General features: G+C 45.4%; 2 protein-coding genes across 4 annotated transcripts in view; one reads left to right on the top strand and one right to left on the bottom strand.

The window, feature by feature from the left end:
• LOC111153711 (nuclear factor related to kappaB binding protein) overlaps positions 1–5296 on the top strand; it is a 43254-nt gene extending 37958 nt beyond the window's left edge. For all 3 annotated transcript variants that reach the window (XM_022512884.1, XM_022512885.1, XM_022512886.1), the window contains 3 exons: positions 137–243; positions 1035–1170; positions 1286–5296. In XM_022512884.1, the coding sequence (XP_022368592.1) occupies positions 137–243; positions 1035–1170; positions 1286–1411 (369 nt within the window). In that variant the 3' untranslated portion in view covers positions 1412–5296. The remainder of the gene's footprint in view (positions 1–136; positions 244–1034; positions 1171–1285) is intronic.
• A 63-nt stretch (positions 5297–5359) lies between these two features.
• On the bottom strand, positions 5360–18551 carry LOC111153712 (transmembrane protein 45B). The gene is made up of 6 exons (XM_022512887.1): positions 18535–18551; positions 10799–10994; positions 8622–8828; positions 7583–7767; positions 6959–7104; positions 5360–5924 (listed from the first exon to the last, which is right to left on the bottom strand). The coding sequence occupies exons 2-6, from the start codon at positions 10977–10979 to the stop codon at positions 5816–5818; spliced, it is 828 nt and encodes a 275-aa protein (XP_022368595.1). The 5' UTR covers positions 10980–10994; positions 18535–18551; the 3' UTR covers positions 5360–5815.
• Positions 18552–19103: the final 552 nt, after the last annotated feature.

Here is a 19103-nt window from a genome sequence, read left to right on the forward strand (position 1 = left end):
CAGAAATGCTGGGCCCCTGCAGAGTATAGGAAATGAGAGCATCGGGGTGCTTGCTCCTAGTTGGTGGCCCAGTAGGTGACACTTGGTGGTTTTTCTTCCCTCCTGTGCTGTGAGCCTGATTTCTTTTTTTCTTTAGGGGAAGCTGCCCACGAGGATCACGGTTCCACTGTCTGTTATTAGCCAGCCTATGAAGGGCAAAAGTGTGGTCACGGCCCCCATCATCAAAGGCAACCTTGGAGCCAAGTAAGTGCCGGCATGAAGGGCAGGGCTTCCACATGGCTCCCTGCCACACAGGGGAAGGGCAGCTAGTGTTTCTGGGGCTTTTGGATATTTCTCCTTTGTTGTGCTCATTAACATATTTATTGAGTACCTAGTATTGTTTAAAAACATGCTGGGGACACAGAGCCGTGATTAAAACAGACAAAAGGCCATGCTGTTTTCAAGCTTACATTGTAGAGGGAGGAATGAAATAATGGGAGTAAAATACCATGTAGCATGGTGGGATGTACTATGGAGAAAAAAGGAGGGGGATGGGAAGTGCTGGGATGGGTTGGGCTGGTACTGTGGCTCAGATGGCAGTTCGCAGTGTGGGTGTTAGGGAAGGCATCATTTTGACACTGAGCCCTGTGTTACGGTAGTTCAGAGGAGGAGGACTTACCTGGGGTCTTTGTGTGGTCCTGACCTAAACAGGGATAAGGGGCATGATGAAATCAGATAGTCTCAAGACAGCTGTCTTGGGGAAGAGTTTCTTTTCTGGAATGCACGTTTTCCTGGAGTCCTGTCCATTATTTCTGCTGATCTGGGTACAGTGTCAGAGCTGTTGTATTCGGAGTGCTGAGGGCCTTGGGGCTTTATGGGAAGCCTAGAAGCTGGGAGAAAGGTGGTCTCACCAGCTGGTTTCCATTTCAGTCCAGAATGCAGGAATTTTCACATGACTGCAGATACCCCTGTTATCCTTAAGCATGCGGCCTGCTTCTGGGCCAGAGGTGACACCTTGGCTATCATGATGCCTCACCCCTGCTTTCCCTCCACAGCCTCAGTGGGTTGGGCCGCAATATCATCCTCACCACCATGCCAGCGGGTACTAAGCTCATTGCTGGCAATAAGCCCGTGAGTTTCCTCACTGCCCAGCAGTTGCAGCAGCTTCAGCAACAAGGTCAGGCCACACAGGTAAGGGCCAAGGCGAGCTGTTGGCCATACCAGGCTTCTCTCCCTGTCACTGTTTCTTTGCAGCTGAGGGGCTCATCTGTGACCTCCTAACCGGACCTTCTGTCTTTGTACACAGGTGCGCATCCAGACTGTCCCTGCATCCCATCTTCAACAGGGAACAGCTTCTGGTTCCTCCAAAGCAGTCTCCACTGTCGTCGTGACCACAGCTCCATCTCCTAAACAGGCACCTGAACAGCAGTGATTCAGGGAGAGAGAGATGGCGTCCGTGCACGCACTCATGCACGCCCGCCCGGTCTGCCCTCCTGGCCGAGACGAGGGGAGCAGGGAGGCGGCGGCGTTCTTCTCAGCTTGCCTGATTGGGGAAGGCCGGCAGTGGCATGACAGCATCCGTGGCCTGGAATCTGCCACCATACTCCACGGTGGAGCACACCAGAAAAGTCCCCGCCAGACTTCCCAGGGCCGTGTGGTTGCTATCGGGAGAAGCTCCTCTGTCAGGGTTGCGTGAGGTCATTGTTGTGCCACACGAGCCCCAGTTCTCTTCCTAAGAGCCAGACACCAGGGGCAGGTTCATAGCCACAGAGTGTGCAGACCGGCAGGAAGCCATGTTCTCTGTGGGGATTGGATTTTCTAGCTTCTGCTCTTCTCTGTGACTAGTGGTCTAGATAGGAGTTTTGTGTCCAGAAATTTTTATGTAACTTATTTTTTTAAAGAACCTGTTGTACATGTTTATCCAATAGAAACGGGCTTTAGCCCTCTCCCCCTGCCCCTCAAACTGAGGACTTACTCTTGACCATAATGAGAGAATAGCAGGATTCTTAGTAAGTTGGTGGCTGACGTGATCACTGCATAGTAGTGGGGAGGCTTTAAGGTGGTCAGGAACCCTAGGGAGCGAGAGAATGCGGGTTCCCCAAAATGGTACGAATTTGGCACCACCTCATAAAGATGAGGCATCAGGATCTTGATTGTGGTCCTTACCTTCACCTGCTGACTTGGTCCTCCTTGTCAAGCCTGTTCAAACCAAAGTCAGAGTCAGTGGACAGAGTAGGCAAGTGCCAGCAGAAACGCTGCTGTCGCAGCTCAGACATTCTTACGGTTCAGAGATGATAGGTTTGCTTTGCTCCAGAGCAAGAGTCTGCAAACCACAGCCTCGGGGCTGGCTACCTGTTGTTGTAAATAAAGTCTTATTGGAACACAGCCTGTGGCCATTTGTCTCTGTATTACTCATGGCTGCTTTCAGTGAGAGGCAGACCTGAGTCATTGCCATAGAGTCTATGTGGCTCTTAGGCCTAAAATACTTACATCCGTAGGCCCTTTAGGTAAAACTTTGCTGACTTCTGCTCCAGAGTAGAGACAGCAAGAAGAGTGTGGTGTGCACACCCTGCAGCTCGGTCTTAGAGAGGTCAGCTGGGATTTACCAGTTTTTTCATCCTGGCTGTGTCACCAAACTCTAGGCAGAGCTCCGAACAATACTGGAAACTGTCAGAAGTAATTAAAGCCCTGGTTGTTAACAGCATAGGCCTCTTTTGTGTGGGAGCAGGGGTTGGATGGTGGAGCCTTCCTGCAGGGTCAGAGCTTCCTTGTCTCTCTTGAGAGTGTCCAGATTATTAAAAACGTGTCTTTAATCTGTGGAAATTCAGTGATGATCTTTTTTATGTGGTCTGGTGAGGAAGTGGAGTTAAGGGGCAGAAAATTTCAGTGGCCTAGTTCAGAGGGGGTTGCTCGGTGGTGCTGAGTGATGAGATAGGCTGCAGAGGTCAGAGTGGCTGGTGGCTTTCTAGACCTCAGATTTGATTCTTGAAGCAGTTCTATAAAATAGACATTCTTATCCCTCTTCTGACTTCTCATCCCTGTGAGAAATGGCGAGTCTGAGTTGAGGTTAAAGAGAAGCAAGATGTAAATCCAGTCTTCTGATTCTAAGTCAAGTATCCTTTTTGCTGCCTTCCCCAGGGGAGGGTGGCTATGATGTGTCCTGCTGAGAAGTGGGGACAAGTTGGAGTAAGGGTGGTAAGCCCCAGTTACAGAGTGCGGACGTGAATTGGCTGAAGTGATCGGGGGCTGGCACAGAAGTCAGACTAGGAAGGGGGAAAGGTAGGGACTGCCATGAAGAAGAAAAATGGCCTTTTAGCTGAGTGGAGGAGAGGGCATCTGTTTTTTCCAGTCCTTTGATATTTGCATGTCATTGTTTCCTAAGAAGAGTCCACCTGACAGTTTCTAAATGAGAAAATGGTAGACATCTGAGGGACCCTGTCTCAGGTCTTTATTGCTGGTTAAAATACACTCTTCCTGAAGTTACTTAGCAAGAGATTGCAGGAAAGTAGTTTGGACGTTCAGCCCCAGCCCTGCCTCCCTCTTTTGTTTACTAAAGTCACCTGGCCGTGTCTGTCTCCTTAGTGCCTGGAGACCTCCACCTGCGCGCTCAGAGAACAGGGACTTTTCAGGATGCTAGGGTAGGCCTGGGTCCCTGGTGAGTACGATTCGGTATGGCCTGGCCAGTCGGTGGAGTGCTGAGGAATGGCAGCCCCTGCTGGAGTTGTTCAAGGGATGTGAGCAGCATTTGCATCAAACATGGTTTCTTGGATACAGACCTCAAGGGTCTTGTAGAGATGTGGGAGCTATGGTGGATACTTTGGGGGAACACGTCCAGAAGAACTTACGGGAACAATTGAGCCTGTGTACCTAAGGTTCAGAGCTTGGTACAGTTATTCAGACTGTGTGCCTAAGACTGATTTTGGTGACTAGCACTGTGATGGGTTTGTATTTTGATACAACTTCTAAGATTTTTCTCCAGGGTAGATGAGTTCCATGAAGGTGCCGTGAAAGGGGCGTCACAGTAATCAGTGTTTTCTCTCTGATCTTCACACCTCAGCCCCTCACTCTGGAGAAAATACATTTCCTTACAGTGTGCTGCACTGTCCTCGCCCCTTCCATCTGCAGTGGAGATCTTTACATGCAACTAACACTGTAAGTAGGTTCCTTACCCCCATGCCAGTCTCTAAGGAAAGAATGTGTTTTATGTTAATTGCCCATAATGGGTCCTCCAGTACTTACTGAATGGATGTTTGGGTTCCTACTTAGCAGGCAAATGGAAGTGGATCCTGAAAGGCGACCCACAGGTTCTCTTCTCATAATTAAATCCCAGTTTCGGGTAGCTAATTTTTAACCCCTTAGTTGTGAACTCAGTACTGAAGAGCTGGCTAACCGTGGGAGGTCAGCTCTCACGTAAGTGCATTTCTGCCAAAGAACACACAGTGCTTCATGTCGAAGATCTCTGCTGTATTTGTATGAAGTAGTGGTCATGGGGAGGGGGTCCTCTATCGAGAAGTAAGCTGGCTTTGTAGTCCTAAAGGCTGGCTTTGCGACTTTGTAGCTCTGTGACCTTCGGCTCATCAGCTTCTCTGCAGAACCCAGTGTGCTTCCATTACACGTGGTTGTGCAAGTCACATGGGAGACAGTGCCTTTCAGAATGAGGGGAGTGCTGTACACACAAATGGTACTGTTGGTCTGGAAGACCTTTCCAGCGTGTCCTAACCCACTTCTGTCAGTTTGTGGAACTTAACCCTCTGTGTTCCTTCATGATTTCGTGACCTTTGTGCTTCTTGTTCTCTATGCCTGGAATGTGCTTTTTCTACAGGGCAGACTCCCCATCTCCTCCCCTCCCTCGTGTTTCACGGTAGTTGCACTTACCCCTTATGGCACCAGTCACCCTGTAGGTAACTGGTTGCATATCTCTCCCATTAGACTGAATTCCTGGTTGGACAGGTATCTCAGTGATCCTTCCAACCATTTCCATGCTGGTGCAAAGCAGATGTTTAATAAATATTTGTTGAAGGAAGTTAAAAAACAAAAAACAAAAAACATCCAGAACCAACATTACAGTGTTGAGACTTTACATTACTAGTTCAAGATCCATATCCTCTGCAGGATTCTTACCCTCTGCTTTCAGCTATATTTAAATTCAAGGTCTTTAGTAACCTGCCTTTTTCTCTCTACCTCATTATACAGATTTCCTGTTAGCATCTTATTACTTTTGAGGACCCAGAACATCTATGTTCTAGCTCTCAGCTGGGCCACTAACTAGCTTCCTGATCAAAAAAAAAGAAAAAAAAAAATCACCTTTGGCCCAGCATCATCACTTATCAGTAGTACTGCAGTATTCTGGAGTATTAATGGTTAATTAGGAAATGTTTAACAAGTAATATTTAAAGTACCAAAGCTTGTGAATTTTTACTTAAAAAAAAATATGTGCTAGAATTTGCATCTTTAAAATAAAGGCAGTCTTGTTTACTTAATTTCTCTAAGAAAGTACCTGTTTTCTTGAGAGAAAAAGGAATAATTTATCAAAAGCAGTATTTTCTGCTGGATTCATATCCTGGATTCACCCATGAGGCCACATCCTATTCTGAAACTTTCAGAGTCTTTGATTTCCCTTCATACAGGAACATAAATAAGGGCTTGTTGCTTCATTTTTCTCTATGAAGGATACCATAGCAACAGAGACCTTAGTTTAATGAGGAGGTACGAATATATAAACCCTTAAGAGCAGACCATAGCAGGCACTGAAAGGGAGATGAGCTACCTCTTTGCACACTCTGGCATGTTGTACTCAGAGGGGCACATCCACTCTGCTCTGGTGACGGGTGGCCTCTCATTCCTCATCCGAGCCACTCAAGAGGGCTGTCTGGTAAGTGTGATCTGACTTCAGCTTCTGAATGCCAATGATTTCTCCTCCAGGCCTCTTTAACCGGGTCAAATGGCTGTAACAGAGCAACAGTAAAAGCACATGACATTAGCTCTGAAGTCCCTTGTACTCTCAACCAAGGACGTTAAGGCATCCGTTGGTTCTTAAAGCATTTTCTTTACATGTCTGTAAAATACTGTGGCTTTCTCCATATCTCACTTCTTGGACACTGTTCATTGGTAGATGATTAATAATATTTAATGGTTAATGTCATAACAGACTAAACATAGGTCTCCTGTCTCCCACTTTATTGTTTCACTGGCCAGGCAGTAGAACTAAAGGAAAAGTGTGACCTTAAGCTCCCTTCTGTGTGGTGTGTGTGTGTGTGTGTGTGTGTGTGAAGTCTGTCTGCTTTGGGGAGGGAGACTGGAAACTAGAAAAAATGAGGGGCAGCTACAACAGAACTAATTACTAGCATACCCCAAAAATCACTCGCTCCACAGTTCAAGGCCATGTCTGCTGCTGACTCAATGGGTGACTTCGATCAAGTTACTAAGTCTTTGAAGCCTTGGTTTCCCCATCTGTAAAACCTTACAGCACATACTTCATAAAATAATGAGGATTCAGTGGGATAATAGACATGCGGTTCTTACTGCAGGGCCTGGGACAGTGAGTGCCTGGGAATGGTCAGCTATTCTAGTAACCTCTGACGAGCACTTGATTGCCACATCTCTGGGAAGGAGATGGGGCGAACCCAGGAATAAGGTGATGGGTTCAAAAGAATGGCGGAGCGGCATCTGCAGTCCAGCACTGATGCCTAATTCAGTTTTCCTTTGACATCACAGCCTTCAAGTCCATCAGAACTGCCTTTAAAACCTGGGTCTGTTGGGTTACTATGACCAGACAGTCCTTTAACTTCTCAGAATCTCATCACCTTCCTCTGCAGCACTGGGCAGATAGTTGGCTCTCAAGAAGTGGTACAAGATAGCACTGCTTAGTTATGGAAGCTCAGTCACTGGAAATAAAAATGACGTAGTGTAATAGATTTTAGGGACAAGAGGTTGTTAGGAGGAAAAAAACTAGACAGAAGTTGTCTTCCCTTGGACTTACCAGAAAACGAGCGAGTAGCCAATGGCCACAATGCAGAGGGCAGCCAAGTAGTGCCAGCAGAAGCACATGGTGATGAACATGAGGTTTGCGTGATCTTTCTGGTCCCATTCGGGTCCTCCAAAAGGTGGGAACAGCACAAACCCGATCTGGTGGGTTATACAGAGAAGCTGGCTTTAGTTGCTCCTGAGAAGTGAGCTCACTGCCTCCCCACACTCCCCCCATTGTCTGTATCTCCCCCACTGGCTCGTCTTCCCCATACCTATACTGGAGGCAGAGAAAGGCCTTTTTGTGCGGGAGGATTACTCTCCTGGGTTTAGCATGAGCTTAAAGACAACATTTCAGGACGTCCATTTCAGGTGAGCAGGCAAGTGGAACCTGTAACAGTGTCTGCACCACAGGGCAGATGGGGCGTTCTTTAATATGCTCACTCTGTGCTGCGTGGTTCCGCCTGTTAATCATCAGTAAGATGCTACCGGATGAAATTACTTAAGGGGGCGGTAGGCGTGGGAAGACAAGTTGCCCTGCGGAGCCCTTCCTGTGCTGGCCCGGCGGGACCTGCCTTACCTGAGCTCAGCGTGGCTCCTGGAATCCATGCGTGTGAAGAGCACCGTTTTGGATAATTACCTGCCAGAACCAGGTGCCCTGAAGAATAACGAGACTGGTTCGGAAGAGCTGCAGCACGATATTGTCCCGGAGGATCACCTCTACGAAGATGCTGAAGGCCCCTCCGAACACGGCGCACAGCAGGAGTGAGTGGATATGCTGGTCCAGGGGTGGGCGGTTATGGACGTGGTAGTAGAAGAGAAAACCTGCACAAGGCAATTTCAGCCACCATGGGTTCGCGGCATTCTGCTCCGAAGGCTTCATCTGCACTGTTCCCGTTCCTAGAATGCCCTCCTACACCTGTCTCAAAGCTCGATCTTTCTCAGCAGTTACGAAGTCAGCTGATACAACATTACAGGGCTACAGCAGATTGATTTCGTGTTGTGTACAAAGTGGATCTGTGCTGCAAGGGATGGATCCTTTAAGTAAATGCCTTCATGCAGATGCGTAGGTGAAACATGTTGCTGATTTGTGATGGACTGTGTGCGTGTGTACTAGAAGTTCAGTTTTGTCCTCATTCAACCTTTCCACACACCCCCCCCCCCCAGCTCTTCCTGAGGTACAGAAGTAGTAGAGGAGGTTGTTGGATTACAAAATGCTTTTTCCTTATCCCGGTTAGTGTGAGTTCTGTTGGGGAGATGGGGCCTAGCTGCTGGGTGGGTCTCCTGAGGGTTGTGATGGAGTCCAGACAGGAACACACTCCAGAGTGGGAGGTGGAGTGCAGTCTCTCTTCCCCGAGCAGAGGGAGTTCTGATGTGTGGTGGCATCCGGCCAGGTTTGGGAGAGCTACTGTGTGTGTGAGTGTGGATGTGCACACGTGCAAGCATGATTGGGGAGGAGCTAGGGAGTTTGTGCACCGAGATCCAGAGACTTGGGCTCAAAGCCTTATGTTTTCACGTGCTGTTTTACGGACTCCGTCCCCTGTATCATCCAGAGCACAGGACCAAGTCCTGTTCAGGTTTCTGAAATTCAGTGATTGGGGCTTTCTGGGGGAAAGTTCCTGTATTTGCAGTATTTGTCTCTTGCTTTGTTCTTTTTCCCATCCGCACCACTAAGTTACCTTCGGTGAATGTCGCCACGGCCATAACCAGTCTGTCCAGCCCCAGGGGAACATGGCTGACGAGGCAGGTGAGCAGATCCACGATCCCTGAGACCGCGAAGAATAAGTACATGGTGCTGTGCTGCCAGTTCATTAACTTCACCCACTCGCTTTCGTGGTACAGGTGGAGGTGGGGCCCGTCGGGAACAAACTGCTCCGCCAGGATCCCTGTGGGGGATGAGAGCGGAGCATGAGAGGGAGGAGGAGCTCAACATAGACGAAAACACCTGCAGGTCATGAGTGAAGCTGAGACGGGTGAAAGTGGCCCACACTTCACTGGGCCTACTTTGCTCCCTCAGATGCAGCTATTTCAGTGCAAAATAAGGCTTTTCCCGAGGAACCTGTGTGGACATCTTGCCTTTGTTCCTTTGGGGATGGGATGCGGAGAGAAGCAGCAGTAGAAACAGTCACACAGGTCCCCAGGATATTGTTTGGTGACTGAGCTGAAAGCAAGGCACAGTCACTTCGGTGAGAATGTGGCTGATGCATTAATCTTTGGGCTAAGTGAGCAGTGAAGGAAATCCTGGAACGAAACCATTAGGTTGAAAATAAGGGGACCCGAGCAAAGACACTGGTTGTGGAGACAGTGGAGTGCGCCCGAGGGGGGAGAAGCAGCTCCCGGTGCGTGTTCATCAGGGCAGCCTTCGAGTGAGTGGTTTTCCTGAGCACAGAGTGAGCCCTGTGAGCTGTGAGCCCTTCCCGTAGCTTTCGGTCTCCGTAACCTAAATACTGGGAAACGCAGGCGGAGGCATGTCACCGGGGTTTCTGTGTCTTACAAGAGGCAACCCTTTGAGGCAGTGGCTCATAGTTCTTAGCCCTCCTACTTCATCATCTGTTTTGGAAGGCAAAAGATTGGCCTTTATGCCCAGTGCCCTGAATGTTGTTGGGGGCCTAGAATAATGCTCCATGACAACATTCTGGACCCTGTTCCCCAAACGTTTTTCCCTTAAACCCAGCCCCTTCCCAAATTTATATGTGAAGGGTCAAGGAATTGGTGGCAAGGACCCGGGGAAGAAGTCCCACTGACACTGGAATGGGAGCTCTGTGAGGGCAGGGACTCTGCTTGGTTCCCCACTGTATCCTCGAGACCTGGAATAGTGAGTTCCTGCTGGGTAGGAGCTCAGGAGATCTCGTTGGATGAGCAGTGGTTTTACCCAGCGAAGAGGCCAAAGACTTTTCTAGCTCTTTTTCTAGGCAACACTGATGCTGTCCTTAGCATTTAAGCTGTGTAGTTCCTGTCACTTCTTGACTCCAGCAAGACAAGATGCCTGAATGACTGCCTGGGGGATGGGAAAACCCAGCGGGGCTGGGAGAAGCAAGCTAGGTGCCTCCCTCACTCCAAGAGGGGCTGCTGGTGTTGCTTCAGCTCCTTCTGAGGCGCTGTAGGCCTAAGATGGGAAGCAGCACAACGCAACTGCAGAATGAAGTCCCGTTACCCCATGATGGGCAGATCCCGAGGAAGAACACTTTCTACTGTTGGCCCTGCGGGCCCCTTCTCATGTGGCCACGAGTGGAGTGGAAGGGATGACGAGTCACCATGGAAGTGCGTGGGTTTTGCTGGAACGGGCACAGTAAAGGAAAATCCCTTTCCAACAGCCCTCTGCTGGCTTTCTTCCATCTCTTCCCCTGCCTCTCCTACTAATCCTCTAGCATAAAGTCCCTGTCTTTGTGATTGCTTGAGATATGGGGATGGAGGATATGCCAAGGAATTAGGTGGTAACGACTCTTGAGATTCTAGTGGAGACACAACTGGAAGGAAAGATGATTTTTCTAAACTCCATTTAGTACTTCCCTAATTCATGTACATGAGCTTACTCTATTATTTTTTCTATTATTTATGTTTTATCTCTTTCATCAAGTAGGTCTTCTATTCCTACAACTTACACCTATGTCCTTCTAGGGCAAAGAATGTTTATTTGGTAGTTTTTCACAGCGCGCTATGGTGTAAAGTGCTATTAACTATTAACACTGACGAAGCTCGGATCACAATAGATACTATAAAATATTTAGTGGTGCACTGAAAATCCTTGTTTTGTTAACTGCCAGCGGAAACATTCCATTTCACAGAGTCCAGAAAATGGGTTAAAGTTGCTGGGTGTGGTGGGGAGATCCCCTGGACCAGATGACCCCCTTCTTACCAATGACTGAAAACAAGGTTCTGATTGCGGCTTCAATGATCTCGAGACGCTGTTGGTAACGAGTCAGTCGGCTGCTTTTCCCCTTCTGGTGAAAGTATATCAGCGGGTACTTTACTGACCACCACAGCCCAACTATCAAGAAGAAACTCCCTGGGAGAGCATGGCCCTTAAAGTTCGCCATTGTGTTCTCCGGCACCTAAGAAAATAGGGGACAGCTGTCACGTGGCTGGACGAAGAAAACAGAAAAGGATATTTTGGCAGGAAACACAATATGTGACTGAGAATTCCAAATCATAAGCCCAGGGAAGAAGGCCCCCCTCATTCTCATGGGCAGGCGCTCAGCAGATAAGACTTCAAGGGCATAACATGAAGCCTTATTTTAGGAGAATGACTATTCCAACCCTGGCTGTCAGGACTTCCACCCCCGAGCACTGGCTACATGGTCTGTTTCACATCTGATGCCCTTACAATTGAGCATCCCACCCTTCCTTAAGAACTTTCCCAAGTTTTAAAAAACCCTTATCGTTAAAAACAAGTCAAACCATATTTAAAAGGCTTCTAATGGAAAGCAGCAGCCCTGTGATCCTTCCCTCCTCCCCCACTAGTGAAATCACTCTAATTTCTTCTGGTATTTGCCTGCAGGATTCTCGTGCATTTGTGCAGGCTGCCGTTTGCTCGTTCATCTCGGTGGGGCCTTGTCTGCCGGCCTCCTCAACCCTCACGGGCACCGCAGTCACATGATGTTCATTTGCTTCAGTCATCACTTTCATTATTATGGCTCTGCCGATCCAAAGTCCTTACCATGGCTGATAAGCCCTACATGATCCCAGCTATCCCTTTGACCTCTCCGACCTACCCCTCCAGCCCCGTGCCATGGGGTCCCTTCCCAGGCCTCCATTCCCAAGCACAGACAGCTCCTGCTTCAGGGCTTGGGCCGTCTGTCGTTGCCAGCGGGCTTTTCACAAAAAGCCAACAGGTCTCCCTTCATGTTTCTCAAGTCTCCATTCAAATGTTACTCTATTCCCAGACTACTTTGTGTAAAGTAGCAGGCATGTCCCATTTTTCAATCCAGGTATGCTTTTTTAAAAAATTTATTCATTGTATGTTTATTATTTACAGCTAATAACTACTAACAAATGCTATCCAGGTATATGTCTAAATTTTCTTTAGAAAGCATGGATCACTATCTGATATTACATATTGATTTTTTTTTTTTAAGCACCCAGCTCTATCCACTGGAATGTAAAGTCCCTGAAAGTAGGGATTTGCTCTGTTTCGTTATTGCAGTTAGCTCAGTGCCTACAGGGGGGCCCGAGTAAGCACTCAAGTATTTGTGGAACAAATACATGCTCATCCAAGTAGTATATTACAGGGTACATTTTCAGCATTTTTTTTTTTTTAGAGCTGTTGTAGGTTTACAACAAAATTGAGAGTAAGATAGATTTTTCACACAGCTTTTGCCTGCACACATGCATAGTCTCCCCCATTATGGATATCACTCACCTGAATGGCGCTTTTTTCATTACTATGTTAGTCACCATACAGTACATCATCAGTTTTTGATGCAGTGCTCCATGATTCATCATTTGCGTATAACACCCAGTGCTCCGTGCAATCTGTGCCCTCCCTAATACCCACCACCCGGCCAACCCATCTCCCCTTCCCTTTAAAACCCTCAGTTTGTTTCCTGCAGTCCACAGTCTCTCATGATTCATCTCCCCCTCTGATTTCCAACCCCTTCATTTTCCCCTTCCTTCACCTAATGTCCTCCATGCTATCCCTTGTGTTCCACATATAAGGGAAACCATATATTTGTCTTTCTCTGATTGACTTATTTCACTCAGCAGAATCCCCTCTGGTTCCACCCCGGAGGGATGGAGAATACCCCTCCAAAATGGTGGGTATTGATCCTTTCTGATGCCTGAGTAATATTCGGTGATTTTTTTTTTAACTTTTTTTTTTTTTAAGATTTATTTATTTATTTATTTATTTGACAGAGAGAGATCACAAGTAGACAGAGAGGCAGGCAGAGAGAGAGAGAGAGAGAGAGAGAGGGAAGCAGGCTCCTTGCTGAGCAGAGAGCCCGATGCGGGACTCGATCCCAGGACCCTGAGATCATGACCCGAGCCGAAGGCAGCGGCCCAATCCACTGAGCCACCCAGGCGCCCTCGGTGATTTTTTATTTAACCAAGGATGAATCCACACTGACACATCATCATCACCCCAAGTCCACAGTTCACCTTAGGGTTCACCTTTTTTTTTTTTTAAGATTTTGTTTATTTGAGAGAGAGTGTGCAGGTATTGGGTGGGGGTGGTGGGAAGGGCGCAGGGAGAGGGAGAAGCAGGCTCCCCACTGAGCAGGGGGCCTAATTTGGGGCTCCATCCTAGGACCTCAGGATCATGACCTGAGCTGAAGACAGACGCTTAACTGACTGAACCAGCCAGGTGCCCCTAGGGTTCACTCTTGATGTTATGCATTCTGTGGGTTTGGACAAAAGTGTAATGACATGTATCCATCACTATAAATATCACACAGTATTTTCACTGCCCTAAAAATTCTCTGTGCTCTGCCTATTCATCTCTCCCCCTCCCGCACCCCTGACACCACCCCTTTTTACTGTCTCCACAGTTTTGCTTTTTCTAGAATGTCGAAGGTTGGAATCGTAAAATATGTAGCCTCTTCAGATTGGCTTCTCTCATTTAGTAATATGCACTTTTCTGTCTTTTCATGTCTGGATGTACCACAGTTTATCCATTCACCTACTGTAGGACATCTTGATTGCTTTTAAGATTTGGGAATCATGAATAAAGCTGTTAATCTGTGTGCAGGTGTTTGTGTGAACGTAAGTGTTTATCTCCTTCAGTTAAACACCAAGGAGCGAGACTGCTGGATTGTATGGTAAGTGTGTGTTTTGTAGGAACTGCCAGACTGTCTTCCAGAGTGGCTGTACCACTTTGCATTCTCACTAGCAACCTACGCAGCACCAGCATTTGGTGTTGTCAGTGTTGCAGACACTGAATTTGGCCATTCTAAGAGGTATGTAGTAGTATGTCATCATTTGAATTTGCAGTTATCTGATGACATACTATGATGGGGAGCATCTTTTCAGATGCTTATTTGTATATCTTTGGTGAAATGTCTGTCAAGGTGTTTGACTCAATTTTTTTTTCTTCAGTTTTAAGAGTTGTTTATTTTGGATAGCAGTCCTTTATCAGATGTCTTTTGCAAATATTGTCTTCCAGTCTGTGGCTTGTCTTCTCATTTTCTTGATTTTGTCTTTTGCAGAGCAGAAGTTTTTAATTTTAACATTATATAATTATATATAGGAAACACAGTTAGTTGCCAGAGTTATCATTATTATAGGAATCAAATGAGACAATGTATTATAAAGTACTTTAAAAAGCATATTACAAAATGTTTTTATAAACATTTTTATAAACATTAATTTTAGGGGTGCCTGGGTGGCTCAGTCATTGGGTGTCTGCCTTCAGCTTGGGTCACGATCCCAGGGTCCTGGGATTGAGCCCCCCATTGGGCTTCCCTGCCAAGGTGGAGAGTCTGCTTCTCCCTCTCCCACTCCCCCTGCTTGTGCTCTATCTCTCTCTCACTGTGTCTCTCTCTCTCTGTCAAATAAATAAATAAAATATTTTTAAAAAATTATTAATTTTAATGAAGTCCAACTTACCAGTTATTTCTTTCATGGATTATGTCTTTGGTGTTGTATCTAAAAAAGCATCACCATACCCCGGGTCATCTAGGTTTTCTCTTATATGTCTTCTAGGAATTTTATAGCTTTACATTTTACATTTAGATCTATGGTTCATTTTGAGTCATCTTTTGTGATGGGTGTAAGGTCTGTGTCTAGATTAATTTTTTTGCAAGTGGATATCCAGTTGTTCAGAGCTACTTGTTGAAGAGACCATATTGCTCCATTGTGTTAGTTACCTTGGCTCTTCTGTCAAAGATCAATTGATCAGGGTCTATTTCTGGGCTCTATATTTCTGTTTTGTTGATCTATTTACCTATTTCTTTGCCAATACCACAGTCTCTTGATAACTGTAGATTTATAATAAGTCTTGAAGTTGGGTCACATGAGTCCTTTGTTCTTTGTTCTTCTTCAATATTGTGTTGGCTATTCTGGGTCTTTTGCCTCTCCATATAAACTTTAGGATCAATTTGTCTATATCCATGAAATAACTTGCTGGGCTCTTTTCTTCTTTCTTTCTTTCTTTCTTTTTTTTTTTTTTTTTAAAGATTTTATTTATTTATTTAACAGAGAGAGAGAGAGCACAAGTAGGCAGAGAGGCAGGCGGGGGTGGGGGGAAGCAGGCTCCCTGCTGAGCAGAGAGCCCTATGTGGGACTCAATTCCAGGACCCTGAGATCATGACCTGAGCTGAAGGCAGAGGCTCAACCCACTGAGCCACCCAGGTGCCCCAACTTGCTGGGCTCTTGATTGAGATTACATTTAATTATCAGTTGAGTCAGGAAGAACTGATATCTTGACCATATCAAGACCTTGTCTTCCTATCCATGCACATGGAATATTTCCCCATTTATTTAGTTCTTTCGTTTCATTCATCCGAGTTCTGTGGTTTTCTTCAGATCTTGTACTTATTGTGTTAGTTTTACACCTAAGTATTTCTTTTCGGGGGGGTTGCTAATGTAAATGTGTTTTTAATTTCAAATTCCTCTTGTTCTCTCATACCTTTTTTGTTCCTCTGTTCCTTATTTACTGCTGTCTTTTGTGTATAACATAATTTGGATGTACTATTCTAATTCCTCTTTTCATTTTTTTTAGCTATAGTTTTGAAAATATTCTTTTCTAGTGCTGGCTCTAGAAATTACTGTATGCATCACTGTCTACGTTAGGCTAATATTAACTTAATTCTGGTAAAATATAGCCATTTTGCTAATTTATAGCTCCATATCCTACACCCTTCATCATGCCATTGTTGAGATATGTATTAGTGATGAAGAAATATAAATTTATGTATATAACATCTATATTATAAACCAACAGCATTATAATTATTGCTTTAAATAGTCATTTCAAAAAACTTCTTAATAAGTTTTTAATTTTAATTCCAGTATAGTTAACATATGTGTTATATTAGTTTTAGGTGTACAATATAGTGATTTAATACAAAAATATGTTTGCATATCCTGCTTGTGCAGAGGCCGTGTTAATCTTCTCTGTATCATTCCAATTTTAGTATCTATGCTGTTGAACTGACCAGTAAATAGTCTTACATTTTTCAGGAAATAGAGATGGATATATAGCCTTTATGTTTAATTACATATTTACCATTTCGAGTGCTCTTCATTCCTTCCTGTGCATTTGAATAACACTGTAATCTCATTTACTTCCAACAGGAAGGAGATCCTTTAATATTTCAGTTCTGTTCCCAATGAATTCTTTCTGTTTTGTTTATCTGGAAATATCTTTATTTCATTTTCATTTTTGAAAAATAGGCTGGATACAGAAGTCTTAGTTGGCAGTTTTTCCTTTCAACACTTTGATTATGTCATTCCATTGGCTTCTGGCTGATGAGAAATCAGCTATTAATTATATTGTTATCCCCCAGGGAGTTACTTTTCTTCCTGCATTCAAGTTTTTCCTCTTATCTTTGGCTTTCAGCAGTCTGACTCTAATATATCTTTTTGCGGTTCTTCTGTGTTTTGTTTTGTTTTATTCTTTGATCTTGGCTGAGCGGCTTGGGTCTGTAGCTTAATATTTTTCACCAAACTTGAGAAGTTTTCAGCCATTAATTCCTCAGTTATCTTTTCTGACTCCCCCCTCTCTCTGCCTCCCCTTCCCTGCTCATTCCCCTGTTTAACTCATAGAGCCAAAGATTTTCAACCCTCTAGTCACCACCCTAAACTGCATCTGTTTCTCCTGGCAGCAAAACTACTTGTTTACATAGCGAGCTCCACATTACTTCACAGACCTGTACCCCTGGGGCAAATAATACATTATATGTCAATTAAAAAAAAAAAAAAAAAGGAAAAACAAGTCATGTTGACTGAGTGGAGGTGTTAATGGCAGCAGCCTCAGGCAAAAAGTCCATGGCTTGGGGCGCCTGGGTGGCTCAGTGGGTTAAAGCCTCTGCCTTCGGCTCAGGTCGTGATCCCAGGGTCCTGGGATCGAGCCCCACGTCGGGCTCTCTGCTCTGCGGGGAGCCTGCTTCCTCCCCTCTCTCTCTGCCTGCCTCTCTGCCTGCTTATGATCTCTCTCTCTCTGTCAAATAAAAAAAAAATAAAAAAAAAAAAAAAGAAGTCCATGGCCTCCAACTGTTTTGCCTGAAGATATAGTAGCTTTTCAACAACAAAAGCTGCTGTTGGGAGTTTAGCTGAATTACTCCTTAATACCGCTGTCTCCTCCACCATTTTGTGTGGGCAGGTGGCCAGCAGAGGCCTTGAACTGGCATGAGCCCATCCTGCGAGCATGCCCCAGAGATCAACTGCAGAGTCATGAGTACACGGAAGTTCCTGGTACCACTACCCCAGGGGTGTGTCCCCACCCCCCAACCCCCTCCACCCTCCCCCCCCCACCCCCCCCCCCCCCCCCCCCCCCCACCTCCCCCCTCAGGGCCTTCCCCGTGTGCACTCCTTAAATAAGACCCCTGTGAAGCTTACCAAATCCTGTTCTTTCTGATTGGAACTGACCAGTCCAGGCCTAGCCTGGGAATCCCAGGGGCTCCACTTGTGGATATGTGTGCCAGGTCCTGTCACACTCTCTACCTGCGCTCTGCCTTGACCTCCCCATGTGGTCCCTCAAGGTGTGACTTGCACCTTCTCCAGGACCTTTGAAAAATACAAATCTCTGTTTCAATAGTCGTCTTTTGGTGAACAGAGACTCGCCATCAGATGCCCCAGGACTCTTACTTAACAAACGTCAATTTAACAAAGTCACAACAGTGTCTTGATTCGTGGTCTGACTTTGGTCAATTTCCAGTTCCTGGAAATGGCTAGTTTTGACAATTTTTTCTAGCTTTATACATTTTTTTGTTTGGTTTGTGCAGAAAGAAATTGCCTGTCTATTCATGCTTCCATTACTGGAAGGCTCTCTTCTCATTCTTTTTAAACCCTGTATTGATCAACATTTTTAAAAAGCCTCCATTTTCATTTAATGTTCAACACAGGTCCCCTTCATGATCAAGCCTGTTCTACTCCCTTGTTTTCTTAGCCAGAAGTGCAGAAAAACCAGCTCTGCAAATCTTTCCTGTCCTTCTCCATTTTTTGAGGAGCAATACCCTGAATGAAGGCAGAGTCCTTGTCTGTTCACACCTGTTTGTCAGGCTTCACCCTCCCTTTTTATCTGGTTTCGGATTCACATCAGTGAATGCAGGGCCTGCAGCACGTCTGTAGACACTATTTCTAAACCTACTTATGCTACTTGGAAAGATGAGTACCTTGATTTGATGAGGGAGAGGAGCAGGGAGGTAGATTTCTTCCAGTAACCAATTATTAGATTACTTTACTTGATTAGTTACCTCATAGGACATGTAGTAGAGATATAGGATAGGTCAGTTTCAATAAGGAGGAAAAAGGAAATAACTAACTTCAAATTAAAAAATAAAAATTTAGACTTCTAATAATTTGGATAACACCATTCAAAGAGGCTAAGTCCCTGAGGAGTCTAGCCTTAAAAAAAATAATTTAAAAATAAATTAAAAAGCAGATGTTTAAGGGATAAGTCCTTTAGAATTACACTCTAAAATACTTCAGAGTTACCTGGGTGGTTCAGTCAGTTAAGCGTCCAACTCCTGATTTCAGCTCAGGTCTTTTTTTCCCTTTTTTAAAAAGTAGGCTCCACAGGGCTTGTACTCACAAACCTGAGATTAAAAAAAAAAAAAAAATCAATCTAAGAAAAACCCACAGAGAAAACATCAGAAAGTGCTTCTGCAAAGATAATCTTCCTTTCTTATTTTAATATATTTGCTCTTTTTTTGATATTGCACAAGCTACAGTGTGAAGGGAGGGCTGTGTGTTTTGGAGAGGTAGTAGCTTTGTTACAGCTGACAGCTGAGAGGCTAGTGGTTTGGGTACCTTTTCATGTCCTGTCTAAGGAGATCACTGGACAAGGAACATCATTTGCATAAGAGGTTTGACATGCTTTTCCTTGTCCTCCTTATCTTTAACCATTTCCCTCCTCTACATTCTCTAATTTTAATTTGAGATAAGTGAAATGGAAGACAAGTTGAAGATGTCCAGAAGAGAAAAAAGAGGGAAGAGTAAGGAGGAGGAGAAGACAGGGAAAGAAGAGGACTGGAGAGTCAGAGAAGTAGAGGGAGTGAGCAGAG

This window comes from Enhydra lutris, unplaced genomic scaffold, assembly GCF_002288905.1.
Source record: "Enhydra lutris kenyoni isolate GAN:26980312 unplaced genomic scaffold, ASM228890v2 scaffoldscaffold34, whole genome shotgun sequence".
Lineage (NCBI taxonomy): Eukaryota > Metazoa > Chordata > Mammalia > Carnivora > Mustelidae > Enhydra > Enhydra lutris.